The following is an 18,739-nucleotide window of genomic DNA, read 5'->3' as shown; positions in this document are numbered from 1 at the left end:
GGGGGATTCTGCGTAGTGTAGCTGCTCAGTGAAAGAGTTTTTTAGCTTTATATTTATTTGTTTATTTTTCTGTCATGGCTCACGACTGAGGCTTTAGAAAAAAAAAAAAAAGTGTGACGGTATTCAGAGTACATGATTGACTGCTACAGCAACATTCATTAACCATGACAAATCGGCAGCAAAACACAGTCCTGAGTGTTCTAAACAGCAACTTTAAAAAGAAAGAAGGAAGAAAGGAAAAGAAAAAAAAGACTCAACTAATTTTTCATTGACCTCATCTGTAAATAAATTGAGACTGATGGTGAGCAGGGGCAATAATAAATTATTATTCATTTCCTGTAATTAATGCAAACATGCCTATGAACACAGAGAAGATGAATCTATAACCACCTAATTTCCATTTCAAAATACACCTAACAAGTTTTCACTTGAGTTATCTTCATCATATACCCCCCCCCCCCCTTTAATTAGAAGAATGGAATGGTTGGATTTCTTTCTCACCCACCAGGGGGAAATATTGTTTTGGTCACAGAGAGGGTCAAACACATGTTGGCGACAGAGCAGCAGAACTTGATTCTGGTCTGTTTCAGTATTTGCATGGTTGCCTTCCACAAGACCACGCGGAGGCTGCCTCCTCCTTACCACTAACCGGAGAGAGGGGGGCTCCTTCAGAGTGACCAAGTGACCGCTGAGGCAGCCCTCACGTTCGTAAGAGCCAGGAGCAAAGGCCAAGAAGCAGCTTCCCAGTCTGACACAAGAATGTGATGCATTCTGTTGTCCCGAACATTCACTCACACAAGGGCCAGTTGGGAAAACGCCATCATGTGAATTTAGCTGAGATATCATGTATTGAGTAAAACAGAAATATCAAGCTGTATAATCCCTCTCCGTAAAAAGAGTAGTCGAACTTGCTGTCAGGCACAGGCATCTCCAGAAACCATTCCTTCCCTGAGATCATGATCAGAGATCGAATTGATAGAAGATCATTGTCTAATGACACCCAGTGTCAGAACGTACAGCCCTATGGGCAGTGGGCACTTCGTTAGCAATAAATAAATTGGTGGGGTGTCTGGGTGGCTCAGTCGGTTAAGTGTCCCACTTCGGCTCAGGTCAGGATCTCATGATTCGTGAGTTCAAGCCCTGCATCCAGCTCTGTGCTGACAGCTTGGAGCCTGGAGCCTGCTTCGGATTCTGGGTCTCCCTCTCTCTCCGTCCCCTGCCCGCTCACACTCCGTCTATATGTCTCTCTCTCTCTCTCTCTCTCTCTCAAAAATAAACATTAAAAAATACTTTAAATAAATAAATAGGTAAATATTACACCACTGAGACGTATATACAAAAACGTCTATGAGATTGGCACAATGTGACAAGAGCAGAAAATTTGAATCCGATGCTACCAAAAAAAAAAAAAAAAAAAGAAAGAAAAAAGGAAGGGAAAAAATGACCAACCAACTTCAATAGTATGCAACTTGCCTTGTGGATGACTTTTCCTAAGGCCTTCCTAGCCCTACAGAGCTTTTGGCCCTGTTTGTCTTTCTAAAGATCATGGAAACAAATGTGTGCGATCTGGGTCAGAAGTGGTCCTCATGGGTACTTGATAGTGGAATTCTAGTGAACCCTGCTAGGCAGCTACTTGGGGTGTCTGTGACAAGAGGGCCACAGAGTAATGAGAGATCTTAAATGGATGGATTTACCACTACTTCGACGTACTGGAGTCAGTCGGGTAATGAGGAACACGGATCCCACTTAGCCCGGGCATTTTTTAAAGTCCACAGTAGACTCTTAACTACCCCGCCAATGAAGCGGCATTCCCCCAGAAGGAGAAAGGAGTCAGCCATGTCTTTCCCTCCAGTTGTCAGCCTAGAAAGCCGAGCGATGCACCTTGCCACGCTGGTGCAGGAGGCCCAGCAGAGGGTGAGCGAGCTGTCCGCCCAGGTGGAGAACGAAGGACCCAGTCTGGACAACACCGAGAAAGAGAAACAGCTGAAAGCTTGGGAGTGGAGGTGTCGGCTCTACAGACGCATGAGAACGGGCTTCGAGCACGCCAGTGAGTATAAGCAGAGGACTTCTGCATTTAACTAGAAACCAGGTTGGTTGGAGACAGCCAGGCCTTCTTTTACTGACTTTTTTTTTTTTTTTTTTTTGGCAGTTCTGCTACAGGGTCATGGATGGCCGTTGTCAGCCTATTTGGAGCGAGGGCTCTGGGCGACTGTAAAAGGATCTTTTGTCTCGCTTGATTTTCTGGCTCCCGATAGGTTCTCTGACCACAGCCATGAGGCTTCGGTGCTGCTGGCCTGTCTCCACCATCTCACACTCATCTAGAGCTTTCCACCCGATACGCCCTACTGCCTAATAACCTGGATGGTTTGATACCCTAAGTGGCTATATTTTGGGATGTGGAGGTGGAAAATATTTGTTTGCCTATTTGTCCAGCTTCTGCCTTCAACCCAAGTTTAAGTTGTTTTCAACTCTCTCTTGCATTTTTTTTTTATAGGAAGCTTGTATAAACCAATCTTCAGTTACTACAGGCGACAGAGGACAGTCAGTCACTGAACTGTGCTTTATCTGTACTTCTGTTCTCATCACCAATTCTTTCTGTTAGTTTAAGAAAAAGCCTTGTTTCTGGATAATACTCATTAGCACTGGAAGGTAATGCTTAGAGCAGCCCCTACTATAAAAATATATAAAAATCAAACACTTGGGAAATACTAAAATCTTATTCTAAAAGTAGATCTTATTTAAACAACAACAACAATAAATTAGACTGGAGAATTTGAATATAAGAGAAAGATCAGTTCATTATTTTGGAAATATCTGCCTCTGCTTTGTGCTATAGATAAAGACAAAAAGTAGTGAAAATCTGGCTTTCTAAAGCAGTGCTAAGTATCGAACCATACCCTAATCCTTTCTCTTAAAGCAAATAGCTTAAGCAACATTCATGAAAGTTTGCTTTCAATATTAACAATCTCTTCAGCAATGCCGATACATGTTTTTTTAATTAAAAAAAAGACATTCATAAAAAATACATACTAATTTGCTTTCAAACTTATTACCTTTGCTTTGTTTTAACTAATAGAATAACTTGCTTAAATAAAGATTTTTTTTTTACAGACTCTTATTGTAAAATAAATACTTTAGCATTAAAAAAAAGACATTCAGCAATAGTTTTAATAAATGCATTTGCTATTGTGCCTCATTTAGGACACAGATTAATACTAGAAGTAGTTATAGTTTTAGACTTATAGCCATTTGGGGGGTAATTTTCTAAATCACAAAACACCTTCTGGGTGTTAAGGAACACCTAAAACTATCAGGAGTCCTTTAAAACCCGAGGTTAATGGGCATGACATTCGTCCATGAATTCTTTCTCAGAAAATGTTACTTGATGTAATAGGAGGCAGCATGAGAGCCAGGCCCTGAGCATTCCACACGGGGAGGAGCCCAGAACGGGGCATCGGAAGCCACGGGCTTTGGTCTTAGCTGTGTCTTCACTGCGTCCTTGAACAAGTTAGTGTGGTCTCTTCAGACTGTGGTTTCTTCCTCCTAAACGTGCACACGCTGTTACTTGCCCTTTCTACCCAACAGGGTTGCAAAAAGGCTCCAGTTCAATGATTTACATGAAAATACTTCATGAAATGTACCAGTCTCTATCAACAGTTCCTGCTAACACTTTCTGGCCTCCTCTCCACTGGTCCAGGTCAATCTCCTGTTGTGTTTCCAGGATACTTTGGGAAGGCTTAACTGGTATTATTTACCCCTTCAGAAGATGTTCTAATGCTCAAATAAGATCACAATAGCAACAAATAAAGGCCATTGAGACTTCTAATGAAAATGTTCAAAAGCAAAAGCTATTAGGCTCTACAAACAAATGTTTCCATAGTGTGTGTTTCAGGGTATCCTTTGAAGAGGCGGGAACGTTGTTTGAAAAGGATTTGCGATGTTAAGATCCTTATGTTTTTCCTTCTGTCCCAGGAGCCCCCGAGGTGCCAACCAACGCCTGTCTTATGGTGACCAGCAGCACATCACTCACTGTCAGCTTTCAAGAGCCTCTTAGTGTCAACGCAGCTGTAGTGACCAGATATAAAGGTACTGGACTCCAGATTTCTTTTTTTTCCCCATTGCTTCTTCTTAAAAAACAATCCATTGTTTTTTTTCTGCTGCTGATAGGATTTTTTAATCCCATTTACTTTTTGAGTTGACATATTTGCATTGGCACTCCCGTACAGAGCAAGGGGTTACTGAGAATAAGTCACAGGAAGCATGAACTGCAGGACCAGGCTGTCACTATTCCAAAACTCTCCAAAATATTAATAATTCCATTCTTGTTTGCAGAGGGCCTGTTTTGTGCATAGCATAGCGATGGAGACAAGACTGAGTAAGACACACTGAAGAATCAGTCTCAATCCAAGGAGCTCAGAGGGTGGGAAATGGAACATACTAAGAGGCATATGCATTGATATCTGTAATAGCAGGTAACTAGGGTTGAGGATTTAAAAGAAAAACAGATAAAGATGTTGGGAGTCGGAAAAGAAAGAGGAAAGTAACATGATAGGATCAGAAAAGTTCCAAGGTCGAGGTGGCATTTGGTTTTCAAGGATGTCTAGGATTTGGACCAGAAGATGCTGGGGGGGAGGGGCATCTGGGTGGCTCAGTCAGTTAGGCGTCCGACTCCACGTTTCGACTCAGGTCATGATCTCGCAGTTCGTGAGTTCGAGCCCCACATCGGGCTCCATGCTGGCAGTGTGGAGCATGCTTGAGATTCTCTCTCTGAGTCTTTCTCTCTCTCTGTCTCTGCACCTCCCCAGCTCTCTCTCTCTCTCAAAGTAAATAAATACATTTTTAAAAATGTTTTAAAAAAAGAAGATGCTGGTGGGAGGGGGAGGTAGCCTCCAAGTGGAGAAACCTGGGAGCACAGTTGAAGAGCAAGAACATGCTAGAACAGGCAGAGGAGAGCAGGGGAACAGATCATAGCTCCAGGGGAGGTGAGGGCTCACAAGAAGGTCCCGTGAAATGCAAGAGCAGAGAGAGAAACTAGGGCAGGAGGCAGGGGTACAATGACACTTGAATTCAAGATTAAGGAGTTTCGACATTAGATGATGAACTCTGCAGACCCCTGAATAAGAGGGGGACAGGATGGGAGGTAGACTATGAAAGACTTAGGTTGCAGTACTGTGTCTGATGCATTGGAAGAGGTGTGGACCTGGAATGAGGAAGTGAGTTAGGAAGCTTTTCGGGAGAGCTGCTGGCAGCCTGACGTGGCTGCTACAGCAGCACCTGGAGGGAAGACAGGGAGTCCAGAGGAGAAAGCAGCAGAGCGAGGCTGCGGTAAGAAGAGTCGAGGCTGCGGAGCGCCTACTGTATGCCAGGCACTGTTTAAAACCTCCGTGTGTATTAGCTCTGTGTAATCTTCACAAGAACCCTGGAGATGGGCACAGTTAGCACTTCTGCTCTGTGGATGAGGAACCCGAGGCGGCGAGGTTAAGGAACTTGGCTAAAGACGCCAGTAGAGCTGCACATATCACGTTATGTTGATTCTTGAACACGGTGGACAAAAAAGGGAGAAAGTCATTTTCCTGATTATACCCTGCACAGTCCGAAAACCTGATAAAGCCGTCCGTGCATATTCCAAGACGCCAGGCCACGAGGCAGAATTCCTGTTCAAGCGGTGATTCCTTTCTCCCGCCCAGGGCCTAGTCCCAGGAGAATCTTCTTTGTCTGCAGAAATGACTCTGCCCACACCCTGTAGCCTTCTGAGATACTTGGGATTTTCCAGATGACTCCACTCTGTAATACCTTAGGTAAGGCAGCATAGAATTGGTTACCACTTTGAGTTTTCTTATCAAAAAGAGCAGCCTCGGGGTACGGGTGACACCAGACAAATGAAGCCACCCAGGACAGCCTCCTACAGCCATCCTTTGATACAATTCTGACACTTTGTCGGGGTCTCTGTTCTGCCGAGATTTCCTGAAGTCTAGAGCTAGTGTTCGCGGGCAGTGTCAGACTTGGGCATTTTCCTCTCTTTCTACCTCGCTCCAGCTCAGGTTTTTTGATGAAGGGTTTCGTCAGTGCTGCCAAACTTGCCATTTTCTTCTTACATTTGATTAGTGAACAATCGGAAGCTGATTCATCCAGACCCGTCCGCTATTTAATACTCGCCCATGAGGCCTGCAAACTCTATCAGCATTCACATATTAACACGTCTCATCTCAGGAGACTTGCGTTTGGGTGAGGTTGAAATGAAAGCCACAAGTGGGTTCTGCTGGTGACTGGAGGGGATTAATTAAGCATTATAAATAGAATTGTCTGTTGCATTATGGAGTAGGTTTCCTTGTGTTAATTTATAAGGTCATAAATTGAGTCCTTAACCTGACCACTCTCAAGGGTTATTTAAAACAGCTGGCAGCCTCCTGTACCCGGAGACGGGACAGTTTTTAATTCAGGAGTTGAAGTAATTATTTAATTATGGAAATATTAGCAAAATTACCCTGAAACAAGGCGAGTTATTTTGTTTGCTTTAGAAAATAAGAAACAAGGGAGAAATCCACGGAATGAGATGTCAGTTATCTAATTGTTTAGAGGGAAGACTTAACCCTGCAGTATTTAGGGTTTGGAACAAATCTCACCCTGCTCTCTAGAATTTCTGGGTTCACAAAACCTCAAGCCTATTTTGACAACCGGATGTCCTCCCCTTCATACTTGAGGCTGTGTTTGAAAGAAAATATGAATCCTTTGGTTCCTCACTTGCATATGCTCAACTCATCAACATATTTGGGGTTGTTGTTTTTTTTTTAAGAGTTTGTTGACATCCAGAAATCTTTTTAAGAGCATCTCTTTACAAGCCCTGTGCAGGCCCTGGTGATGAAAAGGGCCATGCAACCAGGCCGATTGTCATCACAACTTGGACATTAAAGGCATCAATTTCAGTTTAAAACCACGGAAACAGTTCTGAGTAAGACCCACTGGAGTTTTCTGCCTGCCTCTCCCCTAAATGCAGGAAAATGAGGCTAAGGGAACGACTTGTCTGTTTCTAGGTGTTTCCTTCTTGGATTCAAAGAGCTCTTGCATCTTTTGGTCCCATCTCACCAATTTTCATGGTTTACAGAGCCAGACTAGAGTTATTTCAAATGCTCTGATGCTTTGGACAATTGCCAGGACCTCATTTCACATTTTCTCCTCGCTGCGTTGGGTAACCTGTCTGAAGCTCTCATCTGCACAGGATGCGTCATTTCTCTGCAGCCCCAAAGCAGAGAACATTTGCAAAAGTGATTTTGCTGCTCTTTGCTGGGTTAGGAATGGAAAGGAAGGTAACCTCTAACAGGTGCAGTGCAGCATCTGTTTTCCATCCATAGGATGAATTCTTTTCTGTTTCTTGTTGTTGTTGTTGTTGTTGTTGTTGTTGTTGTTGTGTGTTTTTTAGAGCAGGGCCTGACGTGGCACCCTTTGGGGTTTGCCAATGATGAGACGCTACAGTAGCTGTTCCAGTGGGTGTGGGCAGGACACTGGTTTGGTTGGGGCCCTTCCCCATCTTTTCTCACCGTGTCATCCAGCAGATTAGAAACCACCACCCTAATTCCTTCCTACAAAGGCTTGTAATAGCAAACCATTTAACTGCTCTGCCTTTGATGACATTTTCTACAAAAAAAAAAAAAAAAAAAAAAAAAAAATTAAATTAAATTAAATGAAAAAAAATTTCTCCTTGCAGAGATTGCCAGGACCTGGTATTATATCCACTCCAGCAAAGCCCAGGCCGGTGTTTCTGCCAACCACTACCTCCAACTTCTTTGCCAGAAAGAAAGGAAGTTAGAGAATTCCAGAGAGATGTCTGGGAGCACTGTAGCTTCTAGGAAAGAGAGTCCACCATTTGTACATGGAAACCCTAGGGGTTGATAATTTATAATAATAGTGTGAACTTGACCATGATTTGATCACTGGGGCCATCTCTTCACAAGACTTAAGAAAAACCTGACCTCCTGGGACTTAGGTGCACATTGCTTGGTATTTATATTATTTTTACCCCTTCTATTATTTTTTCCCTCCACCTTATAATTAGAAAGATATTTTGCCTACCAACAAAATTCATTGCTCTAAAGACTAGAATTATTGTCAATGTTTAATTAATTGAAGAATTAATCTGATCATAATATGAGGAGGCTACCCTCATTACTAGATTGAAGGGATTAAATTCCACGAAACAAAAGGATTTATCATTTTAGTTAGCCCGTTTGGGCAGGGGTGAGGCCAGAGGTTTGCAGATGAGAGCAACTAGGAGAGGCTGAAGATGTTACGTCTGAAGGACATGAAACTCAGCGGATTAACATTTTTTGCATGCAAGTGAAAATGTGGAAATAAGTTCAGCAGCTAAATGTATGAGGAGGAAAAACAGCAGGTCCAATGAGAGGGAGGGAACAGCAACACTATAATAATATATGTTGTAAAACATAGTCTTTTTGCATTTTCCTCACTTAGGTTTTTAACCTGCAAACAAGGAAGTACAGGTTATATAAAAGACAAAGTAAAACAATTTACTCTTTCCTCCAATGTGACACCCCTATCACTAAATTAATCTCTGTTACGAGTCCAGTGTATGTCCTTATAAATCTTTTCTTGATGTATGTACATGCATGTATAAGCACACAGATGTATGGTTTTGTTTGTGTGCTCTAATATAAAATTATCACACCGTGTAATCTTACAACTACATTTATTTTTAATTCAACAATGTAGCATACATATCAATCTATCTTTCTGTGTCAGTGTGTTTGGATCTTCATTCTTTTTAAAAAAAAATTTTTTTTTCAAGGTTTATTCATCTTTCAGAGACAGAGAGAGGCAAAGCATGAGTGGGGTAGGGACAGAGAGAGAGGGAGACACAGAATCCCAAGCAGGCTCCAGGCTCTAAGCTGTCAGTACAGAGCCTGACATGGGGTTCAAACTCACAGACCGCGAGATCATGACCTGAGCCAAAGTCGGACACTTAACGGACTGAGCCACCCAGGCGCCTCTTCATTCTTTTTAACAATTGTATAGTATTCCTATTCCCTGGCTAGAAGTGCTATAATGTATCTCATTACTCTTCCACTGATAGCCATAGGTTGTGTCCATTTTTTTTTCTATTATATGATGTTATAATCCTTGTATGTGTCTCTGTTTTACTTGCAACAATATTTCCTTCTGGGATCGTTAACTAGAAGTGGGAAGGTTTATGCATTCACATTCTTTGTCTCACTCACCTATCTACGCCCATTGTTTGTTTGTTTGTTTGTTTTTTTATCTACACCCATTGTTAACCTTAAAAATAAAACTGCCAGTTACTTCACCAGCAAAACTGGGTTCATTTAGCGAAAGTAGAGGGTTGCAACTCGGGATAAGCAAGCTACAACAAGTCCAAAGAGCAAAGCAGAGGAACACTCTTCAAAGAGGAAAGCGGGGGAAGCTGAGAGGAGCTGTTATAAACCAAAAATCCACTGGAGTAAACTGGGAGTTTGAAGTATAGCGGCTTTTCATTGGCTGAGTTGTGAGGTCTCTCATTGGCTGAGCTGTTGCTGGGGCAAGAGAAAAACCTTTCTTCCTCCTGCTGGGGTAGTAAAGCAGTAGCTGAAGTACCAGAGACTTCCTGTTGGGTTTGTAATTGACAATGAGTGGTAGGGTGTGAGAGCTCCCCCTTCTGGCCTCCCCAATCCATTTTAAACGGCATTTCCTTTTATTAATTTTCACACCATATAGTAACTTTACAGTATATTTTAACATCTGGTAGGGCGAGTCCCTCCCTAGGGTAATCTTTTTCAAAATGTCTCAGTTGCACACATGTTCCCTTCCAAACGAATTTTAGAATTGGCTTGTCAAGTTTAAGTGAAAAAATCTTATTGGAGTAGCATCATATTCCTAAGTTAATTTGGAGAAAGCCTTTCCATCCATGACATGTCTTCCTAATCAAGTTGAATTTTACGTATTCAGGAAGGTTTAATAATTTTCTTTATATGGGCCTTCTACATTTCCCATTAAGTTTCATGCCGCATATATTTTACAGGTTTCATGACTATTATGAATCAACTCTCTTTTCAAGATATTCTCTAATTGGCTATTGTAGGACAATAGAAGAGCTAATGCTAGTTCAAAAGAAATCTTTAGTTGGTTGCTTTGCTGAGCTCTGTTAGTAACTTTTTTTTTCTTCAGTAGATTGTCTTGCATCTTATGCTTTTTTTGCTGTATCATCTTCAAGTAAGGATCATTTTGTCCTTTCCAGTACTTTTCATTCTTTCCTGGATCTCACTTCATTAACGAGAATCCATGTGATTTCTGATTCCCAATACATTGTGTGCAGTAAGTGGGACAGTAGCTATCCTTCTCTCCTACGTGCTTTTGTCAATGCGCATCTAGTATTTTACCATCTTTTTAAGTTTATTTATTTATGTTGAGAGAGAGAGTGTGCAGGAGCAGGGGAGGGGAGGGGCAGAGAGAGAGGGAGGAAGAGAAAATCCCAAGAAGGCTCCACACCATCAATGCAGACATAGGGCTCAAACCCACGAACCACGAGATCATGACCTGAGCCAAAATCTAGAGTCAGACACTTAACCAACAGAACCACCCAGGGACGCCTAATATTTTACCATTACGTATGATCTCTAGGAGAGGTTTCTGGTAGACAGCCTTTACCAAATTAAGGAATTTGGATTATGATTATTGATATATAGCATTGAACATAATTTTTAAATCTCCTCTGTGATTATGGTCCCTTTAGTATTTCAAAAGTCATGTATATGTGCCCTTTCTTTTACAATTGTTGAACTTTTGTTATTTTATTGGTTTGTTTGAAGAACTAACATTCTTAATTCATAAAACCTATTTCTTGCTTATTTTCTAATTCATTAATTTCTGGCTTTAGCTTTGCCAGTTCCTGATGCTTTCTGTTGGTTTACTTTATTCTTTCTTTCCTGTTTTTTTTTTTTTTAATTTGAAAAGTTCATTTACTTGTTCCTTTTTCTCATTTTCCAATCCATGTATTTAAGGCTATAAATTTTCCCCTATCTTGTTCATATCCAGAAAGTTTAAAGCAAGGTGCTATAATCATTTATTTCTAAACAATTTGTAATTCCCACTTTAAGCAGAGTTTTTAGGCAAGCCATTTGAAACTTCTAAATGACCATATATTTTGCTATATTTTTATTATTGATTTCTAATTTTATTATTTTAAGAAAACATTTTAATGTGCTCTGTATACTGTTGAGATATTCTAAAACTCTTATTTGTAGCTAGCCAATCAATCCGTGTATATGCACTGGATTTGGTGTTTGAAAAGAATGTGTGAACTCCATTGGGTATATAGTGTGAATGTGTAGATGTCGTTTAAATCCCTGTCTTTTTCCAAAGTGTTTGTCCCTTTGATCTTTGATCTCTGAGAAGCTGCTTTATTTGTCTTGCTTAACGCTGTTTGCTTCAACTATTTTGTTTGTGATTAACTGTGCTTTCTCTCTTCCCATTTGCCTGCTGTCTTTCCATCTTTTTATGTGCATCCTTCCCATGACATTTCAGACACATTTATCTCTCATAAAGAGTATATAGTTATATTTATTTACTCGAACAGAAGGTCTGTCTCTTTTTATGTATACTTTTTATTTTTATTTTTGTCTAAAGTGATCTAAGAATGGGATTAAAAAACAAATTTGCACTGAAGGGTTTATAATACAAAAAAAAAGTTATTTGCCCCATTATTCCTACCCTACTCTTCAGAGCCAGCCAGCTTTAATTCCTCTAGTTCTCATAATTACCTGTCTACTTTAATTAATATGCTTCTATGGCTCTTACTTGATACATCAATTGCAGGTCTTATATGTGCAATTATAACTATAACAGAAAAGAATTTAACTCTCTCATAATACCACCCTCATCTACAGTCCCTGATTCTCTCAACGTAATTGTATTTCTATTTTTAGTTAAGTCAACGATGTTTATACTATTATGAGTGTGCACACTTTTGGTTCGTTTTTTTGTTTTTTGTTTTGGTTGTTGTTGTTTTTAACTAAAGTCCTTACTCTCTTTCAGTAACCTTAGTTTTCACCTGATGTCTCTTTTTGGTCCCAGGACCCCATCTAAGACCTTACATGACATTTACACATCATACCACCTTGGGCTCCTTTGGCCGACAGTTTCTCAGACTGTCCTTGTTTTTGATGATCTTGATAATTTTGAGGAAGACTGGTCAGGTATTTTGTAGAATGTGCCTCTATTGGACATGACTGATATCTTTCTTCATGATTAGACTAGGGATATGGGTTTGGGGGCAGAAGACCACAGAGATAAAGTTTTAGCTAGCCATTTTCAACCCATCATATCAAGAGTACATGCTCCCAACAGGACTCATCACTATTGATGTTGGCCTTGATTGCCTGGCTGAGATGTGTCTGTCTGGTTTCTCCACTGTAAAGTTACTTCTTCCATCCTGTTTTTTTTTGGAAGGAAGTCACTATGTGCAGTCTACACTGAATGTGTAAGTTTTGACATTGCAAAGTCAGATAGTGTACTATGATTTCCTTACCTATGTATTTTCCTCAAATCTCTAATAGCCTCTTTTCTCTTTCCTACCTTACTTGCCATTATCATATTCAAAATTTGTTTCAAATGATCCTTTCAGAGTGTAGGACCTATTTTCCCAAGAGTAGCACCTATTTTCCCTCCTCAAGTGCCATCTACTCAAGTTCCACTTTATAATAATAACTCACTGGGTTTGCATTAAGGACACACAAATCAAAACCACCATGAAATATTGCCATATGCCAATCAGAGCAGCAAAAAAAATTGAAAATAGTTGACAACACCACATGGCAAGGATGCAGAGACATGGGATCACTCATCCATTGCTGGTGGGAATGTAAAATGATACAGGCACTCTGAGAAGCAGTTTGACAATCTTTTTTAAAAAAAGAAGCATGCAAGTACCATACATCCCACCAACTGGTAGGCATTTATTCCAGAAAAATGAAAACTTGTGTTCATATAAAAACCTGTTCACAACTGTTTATAGTAGTTTTATCTGTAATAATCAAAAACTGGAAGCAATCCAATGTGGTGAATGGTTAAACTAAATGTGGTATGTCTGTACCATGGAATAATATTCAGCAATGAAAAGGAACAGAGTATCAGGACACACAATGGCCTGGATGAATCTCTAGAGGATTATGTTGAGTGAAAATGCCAGTGAATAAAGGCTACATAGTATATTGTTCCATGTATAGAACACTCTTGAAATAACAAAACTATAGAAATATAGAACAGGTTAGTGGCTGCTAAGGATCAAGGAGGAAACAAGGAGGTGGAAAATGGGCATGTAGGCTCACTTTGTTTTCTAGCTAATGGATATATTTTTAAATACTGTACCTTGTTTCCCTTTTGAAGGATTTGAAGAGAAAAATGATAGGCAGGCATAGGTGCCATTTGGCATTTTGATTCAATCTCTAGGTCACTTCTCCCTGTTACCCAGACTATGCTTAGTAAACATGACCTAATACTAATATTACCCTAAGCCAACATTATGAAAGCATATCTGCTGTTTCCAAAAATTATGTAAGTTACCTAGGGACAAACATGAAATGGGTTTTTATATCAGCTGGTGAAGGATTATTCTTGACACTGATTTCTTCTTCCTGTTTTATTTGGAAAATCATAGATCCATAGAGTAATAGAAGTTTTTGGAATATTTGAGTTTTTTACTAAGGTATGATGAGTTCCTTGAAGGCACAAATTGTGTCTTTTTGTCCCCTCACCTCCTACAGTACGGTAGCATTGACCACCTTTCTGTTCTTAAAGCAGTTTTCCCCTACCACAGGACCTTTGCACATGATGATCCCTCTGCCTGGAACTGTTCCCCCCATTCCCTGACCATTGATTGTTCAGATCTCTATTAAAAGTCATTTCTTGGGGCGCCTGGGTGGCTCAGTCAGTTGAGCATGTGACTTCGGCTCAGGTCATGATCTTGCCACCCGTGAGTTCGAGCCCCACATCGGGCTCTGTGCTGACAGCTCAGAGCCTGGAGCCTGCTTTGGATTCTGTGTCTCCCTCTCTCTCTCTGCCCCTTCCCCACTAATGCTCTTTGTCTCTTAAAAATAAATAAATGTTGGGGCGCCTGGGTGGCGCAGTCGGTTAAGCGTCCGACTTCAGCCAGGTCACGATCTCGCGGTCCGTGAGTTCGAGCCCCGCGTCAGGCTCTGGGCTGATGGCTCAGAGCCTGGAGCCTGTTTCCGATTCTGTGTCTCCCTCTCTCTCTGTCCCTCCCCCGTTCATGCTCTGTCTCTCTCTGTCCCAAAAATAAATAAACGTTGAAAAAAAAAAAAAAATAAAAATAAAAAAAAATAAATAAATGTTAAAAAAAAATTTTAAGGTCATTTCTTCAGAGAGGCATTTCTAAGTATTTCATATAAATCATGCCTAATGAGTTCTATCATGCCTTTCAAAATAATGTTCACAAATCACAAACATCTATTTATCTTTGCAGTATATTTTTAAGTTTAAATAGGTTTCTTTATTATAGAACTTTTTAGAGCCTCTAGTATCTAATACATCCAGCAAATTATTGTCCAAATTTCATTTGACCATCATTGGAAGTTCATGGGAACCCTGAGTATATTTAGAACAGGAATTCTCCAACAAAGCTGCCCATTAGAATCACCTTCGGGTCCATGCCAGGGCCTCTTCCAAGACCAATCAAATCTGAGTCTTTGCAGGGCAGAGACCCAAGCACAGATACCCTTCAAGAGTTGCTAGGTCATTCTAATGTGCAACCAGGCTGTGCATGTGTGGTCATGTCTTCACCATGGGTCTCTCCCATCAGACTGGAAGCCTTATGTAAACAGCGATGTCTTGTTCATCTCTGTATTCCTAGAACTTGGCACAGGGCTTAACATATGTATTACATAGTTAGCTATTCAGTGAATTCATTGTGAGTCACAATGAACGTGATAAACACAGACCCCCTCTTTGTAGGGTTTGGAGGGCTTATGTGGGGAAAGAAGGCTCACCAATATAAGAATTCACTTTGCAGTATAAAGAGAGTAAGGCCCACTGAGGCTGGAGTTTTTAACTGGCTTTGTCCAACACTGTCTTTTACTGAGCCTCACCGCTCACCCCTTTCCTTCACAACTCCACAGTTCTTCTTGGACGCCACCCACCTCCACCTCCCTCTCCTCTCCCCCCACCCCCATTTCCCTCCCCTCCCCCACCACCTTCAGTTTCATCCTTCTGCACCCTGCTGGCTCCCCCAAGCTTGCTGTCTTCAACGCGGTTGCCACCGGAAAGTCTCCGCAAAGGTGATCGCATCAGTACTGAGTCGAGTGGCTTATTTCTCCTCCTCCCCCTCACACACCCCTCCAGAACTTTGGAGCCATGAAGCCTCTTGGCCGAGAGGGAGGCCCACCAGGCAGCTCTTTATTGCCATGCAACTGTGAGATTCCTCCCCACGCTTCCTCCTGGGGAAAAGTCAGCCTGCCAGTGGAGATTTAACAGCGGAGCAGTGCTCGGTGACATGCCAAGCCTCCCCCCTCAGCCCCCCCAACCAGCCCCATCACCACCCCCGGACTGAACAAACTGTATCACTTACCCCCTGGGAGCCTGGCCGTTGCTGAGCCCAGACGCCACAGGGGCTGGTGAGTTTCCAGTGGCCACAGAGGCAGGTCTCCACTCAAGGCACAGCTCTGTCCACGATGGCCCCACTGGGCACACAGCTGGCACTGCAGGTGATGAGCCGCTTCCGGGCCACCTTCTCCCCTTGGAGATTTTCTCTTGATCCCTTTTTGGCCAGATCCCTTTGCAGCATTATAGTTTGTCAATAGTCCGCGACTGCTTTCTAGAATTTCTCTCCGGGAGAAAGTGTGTTTTTCTAAGAAATAGGTGTTCTAGCCTGAAGCCTAATTTCATGTGAGGGCTCAAAAATGAAACAAAAATAATCACCCTCAAGTCTGGAAGCTGAGGGGCCTCTCCACGCCGTGAGGACTGCTTCCTTTTGGGAGGTGGGAGGCAGGGGTGGTCCTTTGCGCTTCTCAAATAAAATTTTTCCAATTATAAAAAATAATGTATGCTCCTTCTATCAGCCAGAGTCCCAGCAGAAACAGAAGTACAGTCAGCTTGAAGTCTGAAGTAATTTTAATGAAGGGATTATTTACAGAGAAGTGGGCAGGGTTCGTGAATGGACAAGGGATAGCAAGGCACCCAGGACTAGCTGGATGGGGAAGCCTTTATCACCCCTACACTCGGAGGGAGATGGGGGAGCGCTGGGGCGGGGACACCATCAGGAGCTGCCACCTGAAGGGACGCCGTGTGTAAGAATCAGGCTCCTGGAGACACAGAGCAGGTCAGTAAAGGTCAAAGTTTTTTTTCTGGTGAAAAGAGGGTTGGGGACAAATGGAAAAACCAGTGTCATAATTATAGAACGCTGCAAAGAACAGAATAGAAACAAAGAAACAAATCAGTTACCCTCAGTCCTACAGCCCAAAGAAACCTACTCCTTGGAGGAACTTTTGGTAATTTTGGACCCCATAATAAGTTGAGATCATACATTTAACAATGGTGAACTTTTGTCAAGCCCATAGCACATGCCAGGTGTGGAGTCAAGGCTTTAGAAACATTGCTTCTTCTAACCCTCACATAGCCCTATGGAATACGTACAATCATTATTCTCTCCTCATGAATGACGAACCCTAAAGCAAACAGAGGAACGTGCCGAGGTTCTACAGCCATGTAAGAGTCCAGTTTTTCATCCCAGAGCCTCTGCTCTTTTTTTTTTTTTTAATGTTTATTTATTTTTGAGGGAGAGACAGACAGAGAGGGAGACACAGAATCCAAAACAGGCTCCAGGCTCCAAGCTGTCAGCACAGAGCCCAACTCGGGGCTTGAACTCGTGAGCCGCGAGATCATGACCTGAGCCGTAGTTGGACACTTAACTTACTGAGCCACCCAGGCACCCCACCTCTACTCTTAAAAATTTTTTCTTAATGTTTATTTATTTTTGAAGGAGAGAGAGAGATAGAGAGCATGAGCGGGGGAGGGGCAGAGAGAGAGGGAGACACAGAATCCGAGGCGCCTCCAGGCTCCCAGCTGTCAGCGCAGAGCCCAACATGGGGCTTGAACTCACAAGCTGTGAGATCATGACCTGAGCCGAAGTTGGACGCTTAACCGACTGAGCCACCCAGGTGCCGCTCCCCACCTCTATTGTTAATGACAACTATGCTGTACTGGCTTTCTTCTCTTCTACTTCACATCCCCATGTTATGACTTTTGTTCTGAAGCATTGTTTTAATCCGTTCATATGGCATGGAATTCATCAGTGTGTATTTTTTGGTTTTTTTTGATCCTTGGCTGTTCAAGTTTCTTCCAGTTGCTTCACCATTAGAAGTGCTGCTGCCACGAACATCTCTGTATTTAGAGCATTTCCTACAGTTTGGAATGTTTCTTTAAAGGAGAGTGCTATTAAAATTTTTCCCCATTTTAAAACCAGTCTTGACTGTTCCATCACTTCAAGTCACATAGCTGTAAATAGCCAAATGTGGATATGGAAATAATATTAAAAAGTCTCCAATTCTATCACTCCACTCATCCCCAAGGAAAAGAAAAATAAAGTTAAGTGGAGAAAAGCATAATGAGTCAAGGAACTCTTAATTTTAATGAGAAATGGCATCCATCACCCCTATCTAATCCCACTGCCCAAGGTGTTAAATGGGGACACATCCACGAGCAATGGGTGCATAAAACCCAGAGAGTGTGACAAATCTAAATAAATGGGGTTGTGTCTCTTCTATTCTAATCAACCATTTCTCCTTCCGATGACGTGTGTGCTAAGCATTACATTAACAGATAGAAACAATTTATCAAGAGAAGTGAGGTCACACTGTTCACTGCCAAAGAAAAGTTGCCCATTTACAAAGAAAGAATTGAGGCTATACTACAAAGTATTTTAAGCTCTAAATAAAAATGTGCCCTCAGCTTAGGGAAGTCCAGCTTATTCTTCAGTACAATAACTGATGAACCACTCAAGGAAGATGAGACAAACTATCTTCTAGAAAATACCTAGCTTCACTGGCAAGCGTTTGTCAAAATCTTGGTTTGTCTGTTCTATGCAGTGTGCTGATTATGGCATGGTATAGACTAGGTCAAAGTGCCAGTCTCCTGGGAGCCTGTGAGTTGTGAAGGGTGATGTCACTCTGAACTTTGGTAGTGGAGCATGGGTTTGCAGTAAGGGCATTTATAGCGGCACCTGGGTGGCTCAGGAGGTTAAGCACTGGACTTCGGCTCAGGTCATGATCTTGTGGTTCGTGAGTTCGAGCCCCAAGTCAGGCTCTGTGCTGACAGCTCAGAGCCTGGAGTCTGCTTCAGAATCTTTGTCTCCCTCTCTCTCTCTCCATGTCTCTCCCATTCACCCTCTCTCTCTCTCAAAAATAAGTAAAACATTAAAAAAAAAACCTTTTTTTAAAGTTTAAGATGGCATTTATACAAAAGCCCTAGCCAGAAAGTCAGGAGGTTATTGTCCTCTGCTTCTGCTCTAACTAGAACTAAGCGACCTTTCTGGGTAAGTCACATCTCCTCTTTGAACTTCAGTCCTGATCCGTGAAATCTTAGGTCTCCACAGAGATGTATCAGGGACCACAAATCAGGCTGGAATTGGGTTGGGTGGGGGTGGGGAGCAGTGGGAAGTCTCCCAGACTCTGCAGTATAAATAATTAGGTCTTCCCGTTGTATTCTTTCAGAGCACCATGTTAAG

General features: G+C 41.9%; 1 protein-coding gene across 1 annotated transcript in view; it reads left to right on the top strand.

Annotated features, from left to right (window-relative positions):
- The window catches only part of ANKFN1 (ankyrin repeat and fibronectin type III domain containing 1), a 299,871-nt gene that overhangs the window by 179,301 nt on the left and 101,831 nt on the right, over positions 1-18,739 (top strand). Inside the window, exons 6-7 of the mRNA XM_042915828.1 lie at positions 1,853-2,047; positions 3,973-4,086. Coding sequence (XP_042771762.1) covers positions 1,853-2,047; positions 3,973-4,086 — 309 coding nt within the window. The remainder of the gene's footprint in view (positions 1-1,852; positions 2,048-3,972; positions 4,087-18,739) is intronic.

The sequence above is a fragment of the Panthera leo genome, chromosome E1 (assembly GCF_018350215.1).
Source record: "Panthera leo isolate Ple1 chromosome E1, P.leo_Ple1_pat1.1, whole genome shotgun sequence".
NCBI lineage: Eukaryota > Metazoa > Chordata > Mammalia > Carnivora > Felidae > Panthera > Panthera leo.
The sequence above is the reverse complement of the archived record's forward strand: the minus strand, read 5'-3'. Positions and strand labels throughout refer to the sequence as shown.